This window comes from Thunnus albacares, chromosome 22 (assembly GCF_914725855.1).
Source record: "Thunnus albacares chromosome 22, fThuAlb1.1, whole genome shotgun sequence".
In the NCBI taxonomy this organism is placed as follows: Eukaryota; Metazoa; Chordata; class Actinopteri; order Scombriformes; family Scombridae; genus Thunnus; species Thunnus albacares.
This window is the reverse complement of record NC_058127.1, coordinates 2,724,574-2,744,691: the sequence shown is the minus strand read 5'-3', so window position 1 is coordinate 2,744,691 and position 20,118 is coordinate 2,724,574. Positions and strand designations below refer to the sequence as shown.

The 20,118-nt window shown below is 39.9% G+C and overlaps 2 protein-coding genes across 3 annotated transcripts; both read left to right on the top strand.

The window, feature by feature from the left end:
• The first annotated feature begins 4,884 nt into the window (after positions 1 to 4,884).
• Positions 4,885 to 10,822, top strand: LOC122974230 (lecithin retinol acyltransferase-like). The gene is made up of 2 exons (XM_044342217.1): positions 4,885 to 5,619; positions 9,060 to 10,822. Exons 1-2 carry the CDS (start codon positions 5,047 to 5,049, stop codon positions 9,210 to 9,212), a joined length of 726 nt encoding a protein of 241 aa, XP_044198152.1. The 5' UTR covers positions 4,885 to 5,046; the 3' UTR covers positions 9,213 to 10,822.
• Positions 10,823 to 12,667: 1,845 nt separating this feature from the next.
• On the top strand, positions 12,668 to 20,104 carry lratb.2 (lecithin retinol acyltransferase b, tandem duplicate 2). Of its 2 annotated transcripts, XM_044342243.1 has the most exons (6): positions 12,668 to 13,044; positions 13,346 to 13,568; positions 14,043 to 14,148; positions 14,504 to 14,578; positions 16,116 to 16,268; positions 19,802 to 20,104. In XM_044342243.1, the coding sequence occupies exons 2-6, from the start codon at positions 13,390 to 13,392 to the stop codon at positions 19,955 to 19,957; spliced, it is 669 nt and encodes a 222-aa protein (XP_044198178.1). In that variant the 5' UTR covers positions 12,668 to 13,044; positions 13,346 to 13,389; the 3' UTR covers positions 19,958 to 20,104. The 2 variants fall into 2 exon arrangements, with proteins under 2 accessions (XP_044198178.1, XP_044198179.1); XM_044342244.1 differs by lacking the exon at positions 12,668 to 13,044 and having other exon boundaries at positions 13,103 to 13,568.
• Positions 20,105 to 20,118: the final 14 nt, after the last annotated feature.

Genomic DNA, 20,118 nt, shown 5'->3' with positions numbered 1-20,118 from the left:
TAAAATACTGTTTTCATGCAAAAACAACCTGCGTCCACATTAAAACAGCAAAATAGTTTAATCTCCTCCTACTGGGCATGTGCAGAGGACAGATGAGACACGCTGTTTTAGACCATGACATGTCTACATTCCTAAACACGTCTTCTTCTATCTGTTTTTGGCCGCAGACTAAAACAACATTTTTCTCCCCCAAAAAAATGTAGCTTTTCCAAAGCGGCCTCCAGAGTGTTGCTTGGCGTTGTAGTGGAAAACGGAGCAGGAAGACTCCTGAAGACTCCCGTCAGTGGCAAAAGAACTGGAGCTGGATCCCAGTCGCTGCACTGCGGTTGTGCTCCTAGTGTCTGTGGGCCCGCTGTGGCTCAAGAAGGTCAGCGGTTCGATCCCTGGCTCCTCCAGTCTGCATGTCTGAGTGTGCTTGGGCAAGATACTGAACCCCAGATTGCTCCCAGAGGCTGTGCCTTCAGTGTGTGAATGCTGGCGTGTAGCGTAAAGCGGTTCGAGTGGTCAGAAGACTAGAAAGGTGCTAAATTCTTCTTCTTAAACGTAGCTATCTACCACCTCTCTCTCTGCTGAAACTGTTGTAATCTGCCTGTAATAAACTTAAATGCTGTCACAGAATAGATGCTGTTTTAATCAGTCGGTGTTTTAATGTGGTCCGAGTCTGGACGGAGAGAGAAAAAGATACGAGTTTAACCAGTCGAGTGTGGACGTGGTCAAAATGTTTCACCTGTGAGAAGATGCTAATTGAGTTTTTGTTGGTAATAAGCTGCAAGCTTCATCCTCTGCGTCTCCTCCCCAAACTGCTGGAGAGCATTAGCACCATGCAGAGTGACGCACACACACACACATTAACACACACACACACATCAGATCATGGTCACTTTTGGGGACACTACATAGACTTACCCTAACCTTAACCACTGACCCAAAAATCAGCTTTTTCCCCAACTGGGGAAACAGCTTTTGTCCTCGGTTGGACAAGTCGTCCCCAATTAACTGGTCTTAAGTCTGAAATTTGTCCCCAAAAGTATAACAGACCACACACACACACACACACACACACACACAAACACACACACACACACACACACACACACACAAACACACACACACACACACACACACACACACACACACACACACACACACACACAGCAGCCAGATCTTGTCCTCTCACGCTGTCACTCAGCTCCATTCAGCTTTAACAGCAGCTCAGTCAGGGTCACATCAACACACATTCAGCAGCCAAATCTCATCATTCAACACTAGTCAGGCTGCCTCAGCAGGGGGTAGAGCTCAGTGTGTGTGTGTGTGTGTGTGTGTGTGTGTGTGTGTGTGTGTGTGTGTGTGTTCATAATCTACCCTTAATCCCCCAAAATCCTCTTCTTCTCTACTCTTCAGAGGAACAGGAAGAAAAAGAATCCAGAGGAGGAGGAGGAGGAGGAGGAGGAGGAGGAGGATGAATGACTGACTGAGGTGACAGAAATGAGACAAGCGCATTGAAAAGGTTCAGTCCTCAATGTAACAAATTACCCATCATGCTCAGGGTGTGGCGTCCCTCCAGCAGCATTCAGTCACTTGGACGAGTGTTTTGAGCTGCGGCCGACGGACCCAAAAGACCCCAAAAAAAAAACAACCGCCGCTGTTTATCAGCAGCTTCATTTAGATTCCTGAAGAGGAAACTGCTCGTCTGATGATCAATAAAACACAAAACGCTTTCATTTCATTAACGAGAGATCCGCTCTCAATGTGTCAAGACTAACAATTATTTCAATTATCAATTAATCTGCAGATAATTCTCTTGATTAATTGTCTTTTTTTTCCATAAAACAACATTTTTAACTCGGTCTTTATGCTTCTAATGGTGGACGTACCTGCGTATAAACTGTATGAATGACATTAAACTTTCCTCTGTCTTCCCTGTATTAAAATATCCTCCTTCATCCAGCTGCAGAGTCTCCAAACTCTCTATATTTGGAAGAAAAACTAGTTTCGTAATAATGATGTTGGAATCAGAGATGTGGCGCGTCTGAGCACGGAGGAGGAAGCGACCGCTGGAGCGACGTTACAGCCGCAAAGGACACATATTCTGCACATTTCCAGCCTCTATATTTATATTCTGGGGCTCTACTGGAATATCTTTGCATGATTCGCAGTTAAAAACTCCTTATTTATCTTCTACTGGTCCTTTATGCAGCCCCTCAGTTCAGCCTCTGTCTGAAACAGGCCGTTTTAGCTCCTGTCTCTTTAAGCCCCGCCCCCCCCGATGAGCCCACTCTGTTCTGATTGGCTAGCTTTCCACAGGCTGGCTGATAGACAGCCGTATCAGAGTTGTGTTAAGTTACTGCTGATGTAAACCCAACATTTCCTGCTTTGCTGCTTTAAATGACTAAATAACAGGAGACGTTCATTGTGATTTAATTTACAGGAAGTGGCCCTAAAAACCGAGCGACACAACAAGATGTGGAGATATTTGGAGCTGTTTGTTCGTTTGTTCTGATTGGTCAGCTTCAGGAAGCTTCCTCCGGCTCCGGAGGCTACGTAAACAAACTATAGTAGCAGGATTTCACTTATTTTTCTCCTTCTTTACTCCAAATATCAACTTCTTAAATCCATCCGTACATGTTGGAGCTGATTCACATCTGAAATATGAGAGTGGACAACACCTTAGCAACCACCTTAGCAACCACCTTAGCAACCACCTTAGCAACCACCTTAGCAACCACCTTAGCAACCAAGGCTACAGAACGGACGCACGTTTATGGGCACGTGACGACCTGACGTCACTTTGTCGGGAAAATAAAATAACATCGCAAACGAAGCGTTGAGCTCAGGTTGAAGCCCTGGATCTTGACTCGCAGGCAGCATCTCTACATATGTTCACCTCATGTTTAACATCCGACATCAGAACAGGATATAAATAACAGATAAATCACCAAAAAGCAGAATACGTCCGCTTCTAGATTATTAAACTTTTTTTGTGTGAAAAAAAAAACCATCAGACAGAAATTATTATTGAAATCTTTGAGTTTTTTTATGTCTTAAACATGACAAGAATCAGCAGCAACACAGCTGAGAACTAACAGTCACTGACAAAGAGTGTGTTTGTGTGTTGCAGCAATGATGGACATGCTGTTGGCTCACACTACCTGCCTCTATGTGTGTGTGTGTGTGTGTGTGTGTGTGTGTGTGTGTGTGTGTGTGTGTGTGTGTGTGTGTGTGTGTGTGTGAAGCCATTTGGTGGTTTTGGGAAGCTGTGAACTCAGCATTGCTCCGATTGAGTGTCAACCACTCGCTGCAGAGTTCCCATAATGCTCCAAACTCAACATTTGCTGTGGTGGAAATTATGAGTGCCCTACATTTGTTTGGCATGCTGGTGTGTACGTGTGTGTGTGTGTGTGTGTGTGTGTGTGTGTGTGTGTGTGTGTGTGTGTGTGTGTGTGTTGTACTTTTAGCTTTGTGAGGAGAGATTTGAGTTCAGATTTGGAAAGAGAGGACATTTTCTCTGGTTTTTTTTCTTCTTTAAAGGGTTTTCTGAGAAGTCGGACTTGACTTTAGGGTGAAAGTTGAACTCTTAAAACATTGTTCGACTCATGATGGACAGTTAGAAATAAAAAAGGGATTAAAAATCGATGCAGCAGAACTGGTCTCTGCATGTTTCTTGCTCCCAGAGGATGAACCTTTACCCATGCGGTCTCTCCTCTGACGCCGCCTTCAGGGCAAAATCTTAATTTTTGCAAAGAAGGAAATTTAACGTCCGTGTGAAACGTCTTTATTCTGATCATCACAGGAATAAAAACTACGACAACATGAAAGTAGGTAAAACTTTCTGATCCTTTATTCTGCTTACAGATGATTCATCACTGTGTTATAATCAGTTACTTTTAGATCTGTGAGGAAGACGTCTGTAAAGTACTTCAGTAAAAGTACATAAGTATTATGAGCTTGATGTAGTTAAAGTATTGCAGTAAAAGTACATAAGTATTATGAGCTTGATGTAGTTAAAGTATTGCAGTAAAAGTACATAAGTATTATGAGCTTGATGTAGTTAAAGTATTGCAGTAAAAGTACATAAGTATTATGAGCTTGATGTAGTTAAAGTATTGCAGTAAAAGTAGTGGTTTGGTCCCTCTGACTGATATATTATTATATATGACATCATTAGATTATTAATAGTGAAGCATCAGTGTTAGAGCAGCATGTTACTGTTGTAGCTGCTGGAGGTGGAGCTAGTTTACACTACTTTATATACAGTTAGCTAGTTTAGTCCAGTGGTTCCCAACCTAGGGGTCGGGGCCCCTCCAAAGGGTCAGCAGATAAATCTGAGGGGTGGTGAGATGATTAATGGGAGAGGAAAGAAGAAAAAACAAAGTTCTGATACACAAATCTGTTTTCAGTTTTTGGACTTTTTCTCTAATCTTTGATTTTTGCTGAAATATTGGATCATTTGAACATTTATTGAAATGAAAGCATGTGAGAAGTTTAGAGGGAAAAATCACTATTTGGTGGAGCTGTTAACAACTCATAGACATGTGAAATGTGACCCCGACTACACACTGCTTTTTGTAAGACGTCAAAAGACAAAAAGGTTGGAAACCACTGGTTTCATCTTTAACAATGTGTTGTATTTTAAAAGCTTGTTATATTATCCATTGTGTCAAATCTTCATCTGAAAAGTAACTAAAGCTGTCAAATAAATGTAGTGGAGAAGAAAGTACAATATTTCCCTCTGAAATGTAGAAAGTAGCATCACATGGAAATACTCAAGTAAAGTACAAGTACCTCAAAACTGTACTCAAGTACAGTACTTGAGTAAATGTACTTAGTTTACTGTCAAAAGCTTCAGATTGTTGTTGATGTTTTCTTCTCTCTCTCTCTCTCTCTCTCTCTCTCTCTCTCTCTCTCTCTCTCTCGACGTCACGCAGCCCTCCTCCTCCGTCTTCTCCAAATTTCCTCGGAGGAGGACAAACCTTCAGAGAGGAGAGAGGGAGGACAGAGAGAAGCACCGAGAGGAGAAAGAAGACACAAAAATCAGTCGTTGCAGTCATGTTGGACACGCTCACCTTCCTCCTGGAGAAGCTCTTCCTCCTCGCCCACATCAAGCTGTCCAGCCTGCTGCCTCTTCTGGGCAGAGAGCGCGGAGACCCGCCGGTCACCAGGCGCTGTGAGCGGGAGGAGGCTCCCGCACAGCCCGCCGCAGCTCCGCAGAAGTTCCAGCGGGGAGACCTGCTGGAGGTCCCGCGGACTCTCTTCACCCACTTCGGCATCTACCTGGGCGACAACCGGGTGGCGCATCTCATCCCGGACATCCTGCCGGTACTGACCGCAGACAGCAAGCAGATCCAGGAGATGGTGACCAACAGTCGGCTGCTGCTCGGTGTGCTCTCCAAGCGCGCCAGCATCCGGGTGGACTCGGTGGAGGACTTCGCGTACGGCGCCGGGATCCTGCTCAACGCCATGGACCGGGCGGTGCACCGGAGCCCGCTGACCGGAGAGGAGGTGGCCCGGCGGGCGGAGCGGCTGGTCGGCTCCGTGTCCTACAGTCTGCTGTGGAACAACTGCGAGCACTTCGTCACCTACTGCCGCTACGGCACCGCGCAGAGCCTGCAGACCGACCAGGTGAGGAGCTGCCCGGGTGGCGCTTTTTTACGCGCCGGATTGCAGGCGGCTGCTTTGATGTAGCTGCTCTGATGGTTCTTCTAACTTTCTGCTTCTCACACTGATGCACTGATCCAGCATTTTCACACCAGCCAGAGAGAGAGAGAGAGAGAGAGAGAGAGAGAGAGAGAGAGAGAGAGAGAGGTCAAACAGTTTGTTGCGCAGCGCGTCAGACGTTTGATTTTTTTGCGCGTTTTTGTCGCAAAGAAACCCAAAAAATTTATTTTGCGACCAAAAAGTCAGGACAACATCTAACTCTGATGATCTCCTTTATTACACCAGATGTTTTTTTTTGTTGTTCTCATCCTAAACTCATCTCAGTGCACGTGAAGGTTTATGCAGGCAGAGCTGTGAAGCGACACATTTGTGCGCTTTTACGCACCAGACGGGTGTTAAGAGAGAAAGTCTCGCTTTAGCAGGAGGGGCGACAGTCAGGCGGCCTGCAGGGACTGTGCAGCCTCATAAAACTCACAAAGCTTTGATGATGAACAAAGTCACTGTTATGTTCTGTTCTTCAGGTTGTAATTTTAGTCACTTCACAAGCTGCTGTCCAGATCTGTGAAGGTGTTTTTTTATTTTTATTTTTCTGCATCTGGTGAAGTGAAAATGAAAACTTTAAAGCTCTAAAAAGTTGCACCGTGTTCATTTAGTTGCAGCAAGGAAACACAGGGAAGTGACTAAGCTGTTTGTGCAAGAAACTTAAAAATAGAAACATGTCAAATAGTAAAGAAATCAGAGGTTTGTTGTGTTTGTACAAAAGTCTCTCGATGCTGCAAGAGTTCTTCAAAAATGCATAAAACAACAAACACAGTTTTGAGCATCACAGATGAGCTTTAAACGTCTTTGTTCAGGAACAAAAAGGTGAAAAACCAAACGTCTGCATCCTCCTCTTCCTCCTCCCCTCCCCTTCCTCTCCTCCACCTTCATTTTCTGAGTCTGTTTTTAAGTCGAGAAGGAAAATCTGGGTCGCTCGTCGGAAAAGTTCAGAGAACAAGAGCAGCATTCAGAGCAGAGTCTCCTGCCAGACACCAAACAGCAGCAGCACGTCAGGGTCGGCACAGACTGATGATGATGATGATGGAGGAGGAGGAGGGCAGCAGCAGCGAAGGCTCCCCCCCCCCGCCCCCTCCCTCCCTCCGCTCTGCTCAGACTGCAGTGTTTCTCTCTCTGCGGTTTCGGGGCTGAATTTAAATAGCAGAGATGACAAGTTGAGGTCAGAGGAAACAAATAGATGAAGAAACAGACTTTTGCTGCTGTAAAAAAAAAATAATGTAGATGAACTGATGGTGATCTGACGAACCTTGTGGCTGAATCTGAAGGTTGATATAAATGAGCAAATATGACAAACATTTGGTGGTTGGAGATTCTCCAGTTTTAGGGATTTGCTTTTTTTTTTCTCTGTTTTTATATCTTCCTACACTGAATATTTTAGCTTTGGATAAAACAAGACGTCACTTGAGGCTTTTGGGAAACTGTGACGAGCATTTAATCCATTAATCTATAATAAAATAATTATATTTATATTATTAACTGTAATATAATGATGTTTAAAATGAAAAACATGAGAAGACTGAAGAACAGTTTTGGTTTATAGTTGAAGTTTGACTTTTTTTCCGACACTTTTTACAGTGTAAAAACTTGCAGGCTGTGAGGGGGCGTGGCCTGTCTGGCCCAATCCCAATGTCCCCCCAAAAGCCTAAATCCTGAACCCTCACAGACTTAACTTTTTTTTTTTTAATGCTTCTGGTCTTCCTCTGTATTTAACATCACAACGCTATGAATTGTGGGTAATTCCCTCATATAATGTCTGCAGAAAGTGTGCGTAAAAGGGCTCAAAAAGTCAACGAAATGCACTTAACGATTCAATAGCGGGACAACCTGAAACCCTCGCGGATGTCCGTGAGTGTGGACGTTGGGTTCGGGTCTACATGGTGATCGAGTTTCACTTCCTGTGATTGATAATCTAAATATTTGACCCACGTGCAGTCAGTCTGCTTCCTACAGGTTCGTTAAAGGGGGCCAACAGAAGCTCTTGCGGGGGCCTCAGAGGGGCCCCGTGGTAAAATAAACAGGTCAATTAACGTTCTTTGACTGGAAGTGAACATCAGAACAGAAACAAGCAGAAATCTGAGAGAATGATCAGTTTAACTTCCCTTAAAAACTAAAGGGGACGTGTTCTGCTTTTCCTTATTTTCAATCATATATATAATGTTACAACGTCGGATGTTCTTTCTACTTTCAGCCCAAGTCGTCATCGTCTGACAGATGACAGATTTCTTTATATGGTCACTGCTCCGCTAACATTATAGTGTTTTTCCAGTGTTTTCACTGAGTCATGACTTTATTACACAGCAGAGCAAAGTAAAATAAATAGTTTACCTGTTGGAGGTTTGCTGGTCGTCTGCAGCTCTTCATCAAACATCATCATCACTGTACTCTTCCTCCCTGCTGTTATTTCTAACTGATCCGCTCAACAAACAGCTCCAAATATCTTCATACCGCTAACAAAGCTCTGCTAATTCAGTGAGGAACACGTCTCACTTCCTGTAAATTCTTCACAATGAACGTCTCCTGATATTTAGTCATTTAAAGCAGCAAAGCAGGAAATGTTGGGTTTACATCAGCGGTAACTTAACACAACTCTGATACGTCTGTCTCTCGGCCAGCCTCCGGAAAGCTGGACAATCAGAACAGAGTGGGCTCATCAGGAGGGCGGGGCCTTAAAGAGACAGGAGCTAAAACGGCCTGTTTCAGACAGAGGCTGAACTGAGCGGCTGCATAAAGGACCAGTAGAAGATAAATAAGGAGTTTTTAACTGTGAATCATGTAAAGCTGCTCTAGTAGAGTCCAAAAATAAATAAAAGTATAGAGCTGGAAATGAGCATAATAGGTCCTCTTTAATGAAAACTGCATTATTTATTCAGACTTTTGTCAAATATAATTACCTTTAGTTATTTTAATAATTTAAAGAAACATTAAGAATACATTCTCTGACTAATTCTGTCCAGCAAAGGTTTTTTAAAATAAATAAATAAACTAAAGCTCCACTTACTGGCTCATGGTCTTCATCAGTGGATCCCAGTTAGCTTAAAGGTAATGAAGCTGTAACGATTAATCAATCAGTCGATCGACTATCTATCTATTTTGATAATCAGATAATCGTTTTAGTCATTTTTTAAGGAAAAATACCAAATATTTGTTGGTTGCAGCTTCTCAGATGTGATGCTATTTTGTGTCGTACATGAAAGTAAATTGAACATCTTTATTTTGGACTGTTGATCAGATAAAACAAGACGTTTTAAGACCGAGCAGCCAAACAAACTCGCATCGTTTTTATAGAGAAGTTTAGTCACTAATTATTACTTCTTATGACTAATCATGTACTTTTCTTCTTCCTCCAGTTCTGCGAGTGGCTGAAGTCTCTGATCCGGGACCAGAGGAACGTTCTCCTGACGGCGCTGCTGGGCCTGATGTCCATGGTGTGTTTGGGAATATCCTCCAGCACCGCCCTGCCCACCCTCCTCATCCCCTTCACTCTGTGGATGGCCGGCTAGAAGCTTCACCGCTGGTCCAGTACAGGCTGAGCCGCCATGTTGGAAGACTGACAGGAAGGAAGTAGTTTTTGCTTTCAGAAGTAAAAGTCTGTCGTACTAAATTTCATTATGAGATTAGATTAGTTTCATAATCATTGAACGAAATCTCCCAAGAATCAAACAAACGAAAATGAATTTGAAAGTGACTAAAAATACTTTGAAACCACAAATTACAAAACTGACATTTGAATTTCACTCTTGGTGTCACTTTTTACAGTTTTGTTGCTAAATGTTTCAGACACAAAGCTAAAGCTAACTTTAGCTCCAGCTAACATTAACAATATTTAAACCCATGTTAGCTCCCTCAGCAGCGCTAGCTAAAAAAGACTTTAGCTGTAGCTCTCTTGTGGCTAATTAAGGCCAAAACAAATGTGTGGTTAATGTTATCAGTATATTAAATTACTGTTATTATCATTAAATGTTATGAAATTATTATTATCGTTAACCATATACATATTTTACTGACTACTGTATGTCTATGGTTATTTCTATCCATCCTCCTTTTTCTTTACCGTTTATCCACTAGAGGGTCACAGCGAGCAGGAGCTACTCTCAGCTGACATATATAGTATAATAGTACATATAATACAGAGAGACAGACAAACATTCACACCTTTATAGTTTTTGTAAGGCGACAGTGTTAACCACTGCACCACCATGTCGCCCCGACGGTTATTTCTAATTACTTATAATAACCTCAGAAAAATGAACACATGAGAGCTGAAATGAAAGATTCAGCAACAAAACTGAAACTTAGTGACAACAAAAGAGAAATCCCGATCAGGAAACGCAGCACTCTTGTACAGTTTCATTATAAGTTTAACTCTTCAGGTAATTTTTTGGGTTTTTTTGATTATTTTTAGTCACTTTGAATTTAATTTTCTTCTCTGATTCTGTTCAGTTATTATGAGACAAATCTAAACCCCATATTTTATCAGCAATAACTTTAAGATTGAATTCATTGGCTGCTCTACAGGAAGTGATTCATGTTACATTTCCTGCTTGTTTAAAATAAACAGAAGAAGAACAGTTAGCATTAGCAGCATTAGCAACCAGGACAAGAACAAGGTCAATAACTAGGACCGCCCACTCTGTTTGATTGACAGGTGTTTTTTTTTTTTTTGAAGTGATGAATGTTTAGCATTTCAAAAAAATTAACATTTGTAGTTTTAAACGGACCAAAGATCATTTAATTATTACAGACTTTTACTGAAAAGCAAACAATAATCTTAACTCAAGGTCTACTTACTAGCTTCTGGAGCTTTCAGCTGCATCTCCACACTCAACAATATTCCTGTTTTCATGCCGCTCTGTTTTGAAATTCTCCATCGACTTCCTCTGAACAGTATAAACTCTGCGGCGGCCATCTTGCCTGTTACGTATCCAGACTGTGTCCGTGTCGATCCCTCGGCCCCCCGCCGGGTGAAGCGCTTCTGTAAATATCTGTAGATATCTTTCACGACCTGATTGTTGTCTAACAGTCACAAACTTTTGTACAGAATTTATTTTTTATGACGCTGTAACACTTTATACTGTGTTTTTTTTATGTAAATAAAGGAAGTGGAATCAGAGAGTATTTCTGTGTGTTCAGTGAAAATTCATCCTCGTTCATTAAATAAGTTGTCGTTGGTGAATAAGAACATTATAACTTACTCATGTTTGCCTCCCAACATATTTTTGGGTAAATCACAGACTCACATTTTTCTCAATATAACGAGAAATCTTTCTTGTTTTAACAAGAAAAAGTTTTTTTTTAATGAGAAGATGTATTTCCTTATGACGAGATATTTCTCTCTGTGACAAACACGTCTTATGAACTTCAGTCTGATAATTTAATATTTCAAACACTTTTCTCATTATAACCATTTTTTTTCTCATAATAACAAGAAAATAAACTGATTTTAACATGAATAATCATCTCATTATAACAAACTGTTTTTCTTTTTGAGTAAATTGTCTTATTATGATGAGAAAATGTTTTTGATATGACATTCTGCTTATTTTGACTACTAACATTATAACAAAGATTCTCTTGTTGTAAAGAGAAAATATTGCATTACAACAAACAGGTTTTTCTTATAACAAGAAAGTATCGTATTTTAATGCCATTATACCTACATAAATAAACAAATATAGTTTCATCTCAGTGGTGAAACTACACTGTTGTACTTTCAGAAGTCTTTTCTATGGAGCTCAAATCATCTGAGGCTTCTGAGTCTGTAAAATAAATATGAAACATTATTCAGATATGCTCATATAATTCACTCTGACCTGCAGCTGTATAAATCCAATCAAACCAAATCATAATATAGTTTAAATTGTCATAGTTTTACATTTAATTCTAACTTTGTTTAATTATCTACGGAGGCCGGAAGGAGCACAAAGTAAAAATGTAATTGCACAGTGCAGCTGATATATGACAATAAAGATTTAGTTTTATTAGATTTTATCTGAAAATAACAGATGTTTATGGTTCAAGTTTAACTTTCATAATGATTATAATAAATTTAAACGCCTAAGGACACTTTACATGTAGAAAACAAGAAGAATGAAACCTTTTAGTAAATGTTCCCCTCCAGATATGAATCCCATGAATCAGCAGTTTGTTGCTGTGTGAGCTGCTGTTAAAGCAAAAAGAAGACAGAAAAGAAAATCTGAAGTTGTGAAACGACGACCAGAATGAGTCGAAACGCTCTGAATAAAGTTGCTTCATAATTATAATCCTGAGTTACTTGTGATTCAGTTCAATTCTGCAAGTAGCACAAAATGAGACACAAAAACACAGTTTAATTCCCTTTTTATTCAAAAGTAGAAACCTGTTTCCTTCCTGTGAGAGATGAATCATTTACTTGACTTTATTACATTTTATGCTTCTAGTTCAGATACGATAGAATGACGTGACTGTGATTAAAGCTGCTGTACTTCTTGTTTCATTATTTCATTTTTAAACTAATTTGTTTCACTTTTTTATTTTTTTATTTGTGTTATTTATTTGTAACTGTTGGTTTGTTTTGTTTTCTTTTGGTTTGGTTTGGTTTGTTTTGTTTTGTTTTGTTTTGTTTTGTTTTGTTTTGTTTTGTTTTGTTTCGGTTTGTTTTGTTTTGTTTTTGTTTTGGTTTGTTTTGTTTTGTTTTTGTTTTGGTTTGTTTTGTTTTGTTTTGTTTTGTTTTGTTTCGTTTCGGTTTGTTTTGGTTTGTTTTGTTTTGGTTTGTTTTGTTTTGTTTTGTTTTGTTTTGGTTTGTTTTGTTTTGGTTTGGTTTGTTTTGGTTTGTTTTGTTTTGGTTTGGTTTGTTTTGGTTTGTTTTGGTTTTTGGTTTGTTTTTGTTTTTTTTGGTCACTTTTCATCCTCCATACGTGCAGCATTAAAGCTTTAATGTGGTTTTTTAAATGTGTTTGTTTAATTATATGTATTTTTAATTCATTCATTTTTTAAAATTTAATTATATTTTACAGTGTGTAAAGAAACTAATGGTCACATGATCTTTACAGATGAGCTGCTCCCGTCTGGCCGTCGGTTCGGGGCCCCCAGGGGCCATCTGGGACACATACAAGACGTATTTTATTCCCTGTTCAATACATCCATTAAACACAGAATAACTGCATCAGGAAACACTTGTTACTTTATAAGATCTGCTCTCTGATATTATTTATATAACCTACCTGCTGCTGTACTACTCTATGTTGTATATTTTGTTTGTTTTTAATGGTTTGTTGCTCTACGCGTTTGTTTAGGAGAAGTTAAAGACAAGTTTCCACTGAGGTGGACAATAAAGTCAACCAATCAATCAATCAGGTGACTTCAGTTCTGTTTGTACTTTCTTGTTGTCAGACTTTGTTGCTGGACGTTTACAATCTTTCTTGCTATAAAAATACAATAGATTTAAATGGTTATAAATAAAGTTTTTTGGCTGTTAGCAGCAGAGCTACAGCGCTACTTGGAAAATGTGAATTTAAAGTGTGATTAGTACTTTTAGGCCAGATTTGTTTGCAAAACCTCAAAAAAATGTTGCTTTTCTGTCCTGAACTTCAGCTGCTAAATACTGAGCCGTGACCCTCGACCAGGCTGAACTAATCCTCTCTCCTTCCCCTCCCAGCTGAGGAATAAAAGCACCTTCGCTTCCTCCGCCGCCTTCACACCATGTTTCCTCTGCAGCTGCTCGCTCTGCTCTTCATCTCCGCTTCACAACATGATCCGGAGGAGAAGAAGAAGAAGAAGGAGAAAGAGAGTAAATACGACCTGATCTTCAGGAGGGGAGACCTGCTGGAGGTGCCCAGGACTCTGTTCACACACTTTGGGATTTACCTGGGATCAGGCAGGTGAGTCCGATGGATGACGGCGATCTGATTGGTCGATGACGCTTCAGTCGTGCTGACAAAAAATGACGTATTGATCCTAAAGAAATTCAGTTTGTGATCTTATTTCCTTTCATCTCCCTTTGTATTCTTTCCTTTCCTTCTTACTTATGTCATGTCTTTCTCCACTCTCCCATGTGCTTCCCTTTCTTTCTTTTCCTTGCCTATCACCAATGTATTTTTATTTCCTCACTACCTTTCTTTTATGTCCTTTACTCTCCTTTCTTCAACTCTTTCCCTTCCTTCCCTTCCTTTCCTTTCATTTCCTTTCCTCCTTTCTCTCCTACATCACCTTTAACTTCTCCTTTCCTTTTGCTTCCTTGCCCCTTTCGTCGCCTCCTCTCTCCTTTCCTTTCCCTCTTTCTTTTCTTTCTTCCTCTCCTCTGCGTCCTTTCCTTCTCCTGCTTTCACCTCTTTCCTTCCTGTCCTTCTCTCCAGAGTAGCTCACTTCATCCCGGACATCATGCCCGTCATCTCCAGTGACCAGTTTCAAATCAAACAAATGGTCACCAACAGCAGGCTCATACTGGGAGTTCTGGCAAAGGTACCAAAGCATGGTGGGATAAAAGACCCGCTGTACTCCAGTAGAATAGCAAGAACCTGTAAATGGACGAGAGTATCCTGGTTTTGAGTCTAATCCTGGATTTGGTATTTACACTGAACATGAGAAACCTGTTTATACATGATTCTAACAGCATCCAGGTGTCTACATGTGCACCAGAGTCCTGGTTATGGTCCTGGTTCCAGAAACCTTCACATGCTAGCTGGAGGACTCCAGTATAAACCAGGATACTGTGCCCTGAAACACATCCAACAATGTAATCATGTTATTTTTACAGGTTTTTACAGAATAGTATCAAGTATAAAAGTGGTCTAACCTCTGGATCTTCTGTCCTCAGTGTGGCAGTGTGAGGGTGGACTCAGTGGAAGACTTCGCTTATGGATCAGAGATATTCATTAACACCATGGACAAGGTAACATCGACACTCGTTACATTTCATCAATAAAGTTAAAAATAATTCACTAAATTCAAACAGGCTGCACCACAAACTAGTTGTTAGTAAATATTTACAGCTACTAACTGAGAAAGCTAACGTTAGCTTGCTAATATCTGACCTGTTTAGACTGTAAAGAGTGAATATAATATAATATATAATATAATAACAATAACAACAGACTAAAAGACCAAATAACGTTGGTTAGCTTAGCATAATCTCACTGTAAACTGCATGAATACAAAGACAAATCTACATTCACAAAGTTCATTTTATGTTTTGGCTCCTAAAACTGTTATTTTTGGAAGATATGTTACAGCTTGTGATGCTACAGTCTCTTCCTGTTTACATAGTTGGTTGCTTCTTATTGGACAGCGCTACAGATGTTACCTAGCAACTAATTTACACATTACTAAAGTGTTTACTTCAGTAGATAGGACCGTTGACTGTATATAAATATGGACGTCATGACAGCTCTGCTAAAGTGAAGCCAAAACATCTGGATCGCCCCCTGCTGGCTGGCTGAAGTATAGGTCATAAGTCCCGCCCCCCTCCATGTTAGCAGATTGAAGTCAAACTAAAAAATCAAAGTTCACGTCAAATAAATTTTTCCCAAAGATGGTTTCTGTCATTTTAGGTCGCTGATGTTTGTTCATGTGCCCATTCTTCTGATGTTTGTTTTTAGTTTAATCATTTTTAATTATCTGACAATATGAAAAGGGGGTGTGAAGTCATGATTGACAGCTGCTCTCAAACCGCCATTAGACGGCGGGGCGGCTGAGGGGGCGTGTCCCGCGGGCCGTGATCCTGCTGTCCGAGTCTGTTGACTCTGGCTCCAAATGACATCACACGAGCAAGATGGCCGCTCAGTGACAGGAAGTGGAGACGTGTCGTCCATATTTATATACAGTCAAATGGATAAAACATTTCTTAAAGGACCAGTGTGTAGGATTTGGTGTCGGGGGAACCAACGGTGGCCACAAAACTTTCAAAAAATGCAAAAGGCCCTCTCTAGAGCCAGTGTTTGGTTTGTCCGTTCTGGGCTACTGTAGAAACATGGCGGCCTCCGTGGAAGAGGACCTGCTCCCTGTGTAGATATTACGGGCTCATTCTAAGGTAACTAAAACACAATAATTCTTATTTTCAGGTGATTATACATTAATTAAAACATACTTATGAATATTATCTTCCATTTCTACCATCTCTATTCTGCAAGATGCCGCTAAATTCTACAGACTGGTCCTGTAAGCTTTAATGGCGCTACCTGATTTAGTAAATCTGTTTGAAACTAGTAGTTACTAAGAACTTAGCGAAGGCTTAACACACTTCTCATCTGAATAAACGTTAATATAGAAAAGTTACTGACAGAATGTGGCAGCAGAGATACTGTAGATACAGGCTGATGGTGTTAGCAGTAGAGTTAGTGGCTGTTTATCAGACCGTCAACGGTCAAATCTTTGGATTCAATGTGTCCTCCGGTTTCCTGACACCTCACCTGTGGTTGTCGTCCGTCCAGGTGTGCAGCCGGCCGGCGCTGCAGGGGGAGGAGGTGGCCATGAGGGCGGAGAAGCTGCAGGGCGACGTGGCCTACAGCCTGCTGTGGTACAACTGTGAACACTTCGTCATGTACTGTCGATACGGCACCGTCATGAGCTTCCAGACGTTCCAGGTGACGCTCGACAACAGACACTAAACCAGATTCACTACTGTTATAATATAATCCTCATACTGTCAATCAGTCAGGTTGAATCATCTGAATCTAAAGATGGTACATTTACTCAAGTACTGTACTTCTGTACTTTACTTGAGTATTTCCATGTGATGCTACTTTCTACATTTCAGAGGGAAATATTGTACTTTCTACTCCACTACATTTATTTGACAGCTTTAGTTACTTTTCAGATGAAGATTTGACACAATGGATAATATAACAAGCTTTTAAAATACAACACATTGTTAAAGATGAAACCAGTGGTTTCCAACCTTTTTGGCTTTTGACGTCTTACAAAAAGCAGTGTGTAGTCGGGGTCACATTTCACATGTCTATGAGTTGTTAACAGCTCCACCAAATAGTGATTTTTCCCTCTAAACTTCTCACATGCTTTCATTTCAATAAATGTTCAAATGATCCAATATTTCAGCAAAAATCAAAGATTAGAGAAAAAGTCCAAAAACTGAAAACAGATTTGTGTATCAGAACTTTGTTTTTTCTTCTTTCCTCTCCCATTAATCATCTCACCACCCCTCAGATTTATCTGCTGACCCTTTGGAGGGGCCCCGACCCCTAGGTTGGGAACCACTGGACTAAACTAGCTAACTGTATATAAAGTAGTGTAAACTAGCTCTTTAGCTATAAAGCTATAAGAGAAGCTGCAGAGTAGGTTCATCACTACGACCGACACAAACACACTGACAGCTGAGTTATAGAAATATCAGTTAAAGCTGCTTTAGTTGGTTGAAGTTCTGAAATGAGTTTAAAAGTGTAAGTTGAAGTTTAACTACTTAACCCATAAGAACCCATTTCTCCTTAAAGGAAAATTATGGGGAATATAAAACAGACCAAATGAACCACAAGGAACACATTTCTGAATTTTATTTTGAAATTCTACCTTCAGTGTCAGATCAGATCTGTAATGTAACATATATGTCATAACTTGTTTTATATCAATTTGTTCAAGAAATGTGGTCAGAACAGGTTAAATGTAAAACAGGACGTCTTGTTAAATGGGTTGAAACCTTCCTTTAGTGACAATAAACCAGCTTTTTAAAATTAGCTAGTTCTGTCACATTTGCTGACACCGCCATTTTGGAAGTGATGTCATGGGTACACAGATTCACACATTGTCACATGACTGCAGCAGGATGTTCAGTAGATGTCACTTTAGGGACTTCATGAGTTAAAGTCAAGGATAAAAGCTGTTATAAGGAACTTTCCAGAACATTGAAAGGGTTGATGACACCTTATGGGTTAAAATAGACGAACCAAAAGAATAACAGATCGTCAAAATATCTTTAAGTGACGCATAAAGTGCAGTAATTATTGGAGTCAGAAGAGTCTTTGCCTGATTTTTTTTATAAGGTGCATATTCCTGCAATGATCAGTCGATCGTCAGACAATTAATCAGCGTCTATTTTGATAATCGATTAACTGCGTCAATCATTTTTAAAGCAAAAATGCCAAAAAAATTATAGTTCCAGTTTCTCAAAAGTGAAGATTTGCTGTTTTTACTTTTCATACCTGACAGTTAAATGAACATCTGAACATTTTAAACTGTCGGTTGAACATAACGAGCAAACCGAAGACGTCACCGAGGCCTCCGAGGACGAGTGAATGACACGTTTTCACTTTTTAAAAAACATTTCACAGACTGAACAACTAATCTACTGATTGAGAAAATAATCACCAGATTAATCAATGATGAAATGAAACATTAGTTGCAGGAATAATGTTCACAATACACAGAGTGGGGGGGGGTGATGGGGGGTTTAATGAGGGCCAGTAGCTCATTTTTGCACCCAAACAAGCTAATCTGCAGTTTTACAGTAATAAATGTGCTTTGATTAAATGATTTAATGATTCAAAGTTACATTTTCTAGACGTCTGTTCAGCAGCGTTCACTGACTGTATGTCAGTGTGAACTTCTGTTATCTTTACATCACTTTTAAACCAAATTTAACCCTTTTTTACCATCAAATCCGGGTTCTCTGGGTGACGTTGGTAACAGCAACAAACGCTGGAATATACTGCACACTGTACATATACTCTGATTTAATGTGTTTGTTTCACATGTTCTGGTTTCTACAAACTGGCTCCAGCAGCACAGCTGACCTTTAGCTGCCAGGAGTTTATTTCCTGCCACAGATTACTGCTGATCACAGATCAGACCCCTCTTTAATTGGGTTAATCCTCCGTGTTGCAGCAACAGGCCGTCAATAAAAGCTCCATTGTTTCTGCCGTATTGTTTTCAGCTGCAGATGGTTGTCTCATCGCAGCCCTTTTGATTGCAGCGTGTGATTAAAAAGCGTGACGGAGGGGTAATTGTGAAAGAACGGAGTGAACAAGTTTGTGGTTTCGGGCCAATGGAGAGCATGAGGAGGAGGAGGAGGAGGAGGAAGAGGAAGAGGAGGGGGAGAGAGAGAGGAAATGAAAGTAAAGAAAAAGATGGAGGAAAGAGGAGCTCTGCTGCTGGACGAAGTTAAAAGTTCCTGAAAGTCTGAAAACACTTCAAACATCAGCTGCATTGATTATTCAACTCATCAATTAACTGATAACACAAAAACTATGAATGACTTGCAGGTTCCAGGTGTTACACTGCAGGTTACGTCTCTTCTTACCTCCGTTTCAATCACTTTATCTTTAAGTATTGATCTCATGTTACCTCTGACCTCTGACCTTTGACTGCTCAGTACATACAGTATATTAATAATGCAGGAAGTGAAGCTCACAGGCTGAGAATGTGAGTTAATAAAGAACAATGCAACAGCTCCATCTAGTGGTTATTTATGGTTGTTGTGTTAAATGATTTTTATTTCCTTTATTTCAATTGTTATTTATTTTTGCTGTGTGTACAAGCAAACTGATGATACAGGACATAACCAGAAACGATTATAAAAAATTTAATATAATAATAATTAATGTGCTTTTACCTGAAAAAACAACATGTTTTTATTTTTGACATATCTAATTGTTATTTATTTTTACCAGTAGAACAGTAAATACATTAAAAATATGTACAAACAATACTATGGGAACTATGGGAATGATATGGGAACATTACCAGAGAATATTGTGATAAAAAAAATTAAATAAGATTAAATTAAATTTCAAAAACACACAATGTGCATTTACCTCACATTTTTATTTTTTTTAATATCTAAATGTGGTACCAAAGTTAACTTCTTGAAGTCTATTTTTTTAATAATAATAATAAACAAAACTCTTTGCTACCTTGAAAACAAAGAATAATGTCCAATAATTTATGTGATTATTGGATATTTTTAATCTTGATAAAAGATTCAACATCTGTCCAGAACAGAAATCACAAGAACATTAAATATTCAGTCTAAACACATGTAGTACTGAGTCTGTCTGGAGCAAAAAGAAAATAAAAACTTTATTAACACAATATTCATCATTATTTAACTATATTTTATCCACCAGCTGTTTAATGTGTTTCCTCCTCTCTTCTTCTCCTCCATCAGTTCTGTAAGACGGTGAGGAAGCTGCTGCTGAGCCGGCGTGTTGCCAAGGTGACGGCGTTGCTAGGGGCCTGTCTGCTCCTCTACCTCAGATCCGTGACGGCCTGCTCCGCCATGCTGGCCGTCCTGCTGCCGTTCCTCATCTGGATGGCCTCGTAGACACAGACACGTTTATCAGCAGAGTCAGTAAACTCTGTGTTCAACATGTCAACATGGAAATATGAAATACACATGAGAATAATCTGTAAAAAAAAAAAACATGTAAAATTATGACATGAGTCTAATAAAGATTGTATTTTTCAGAGATTCTTGAGTTTTTT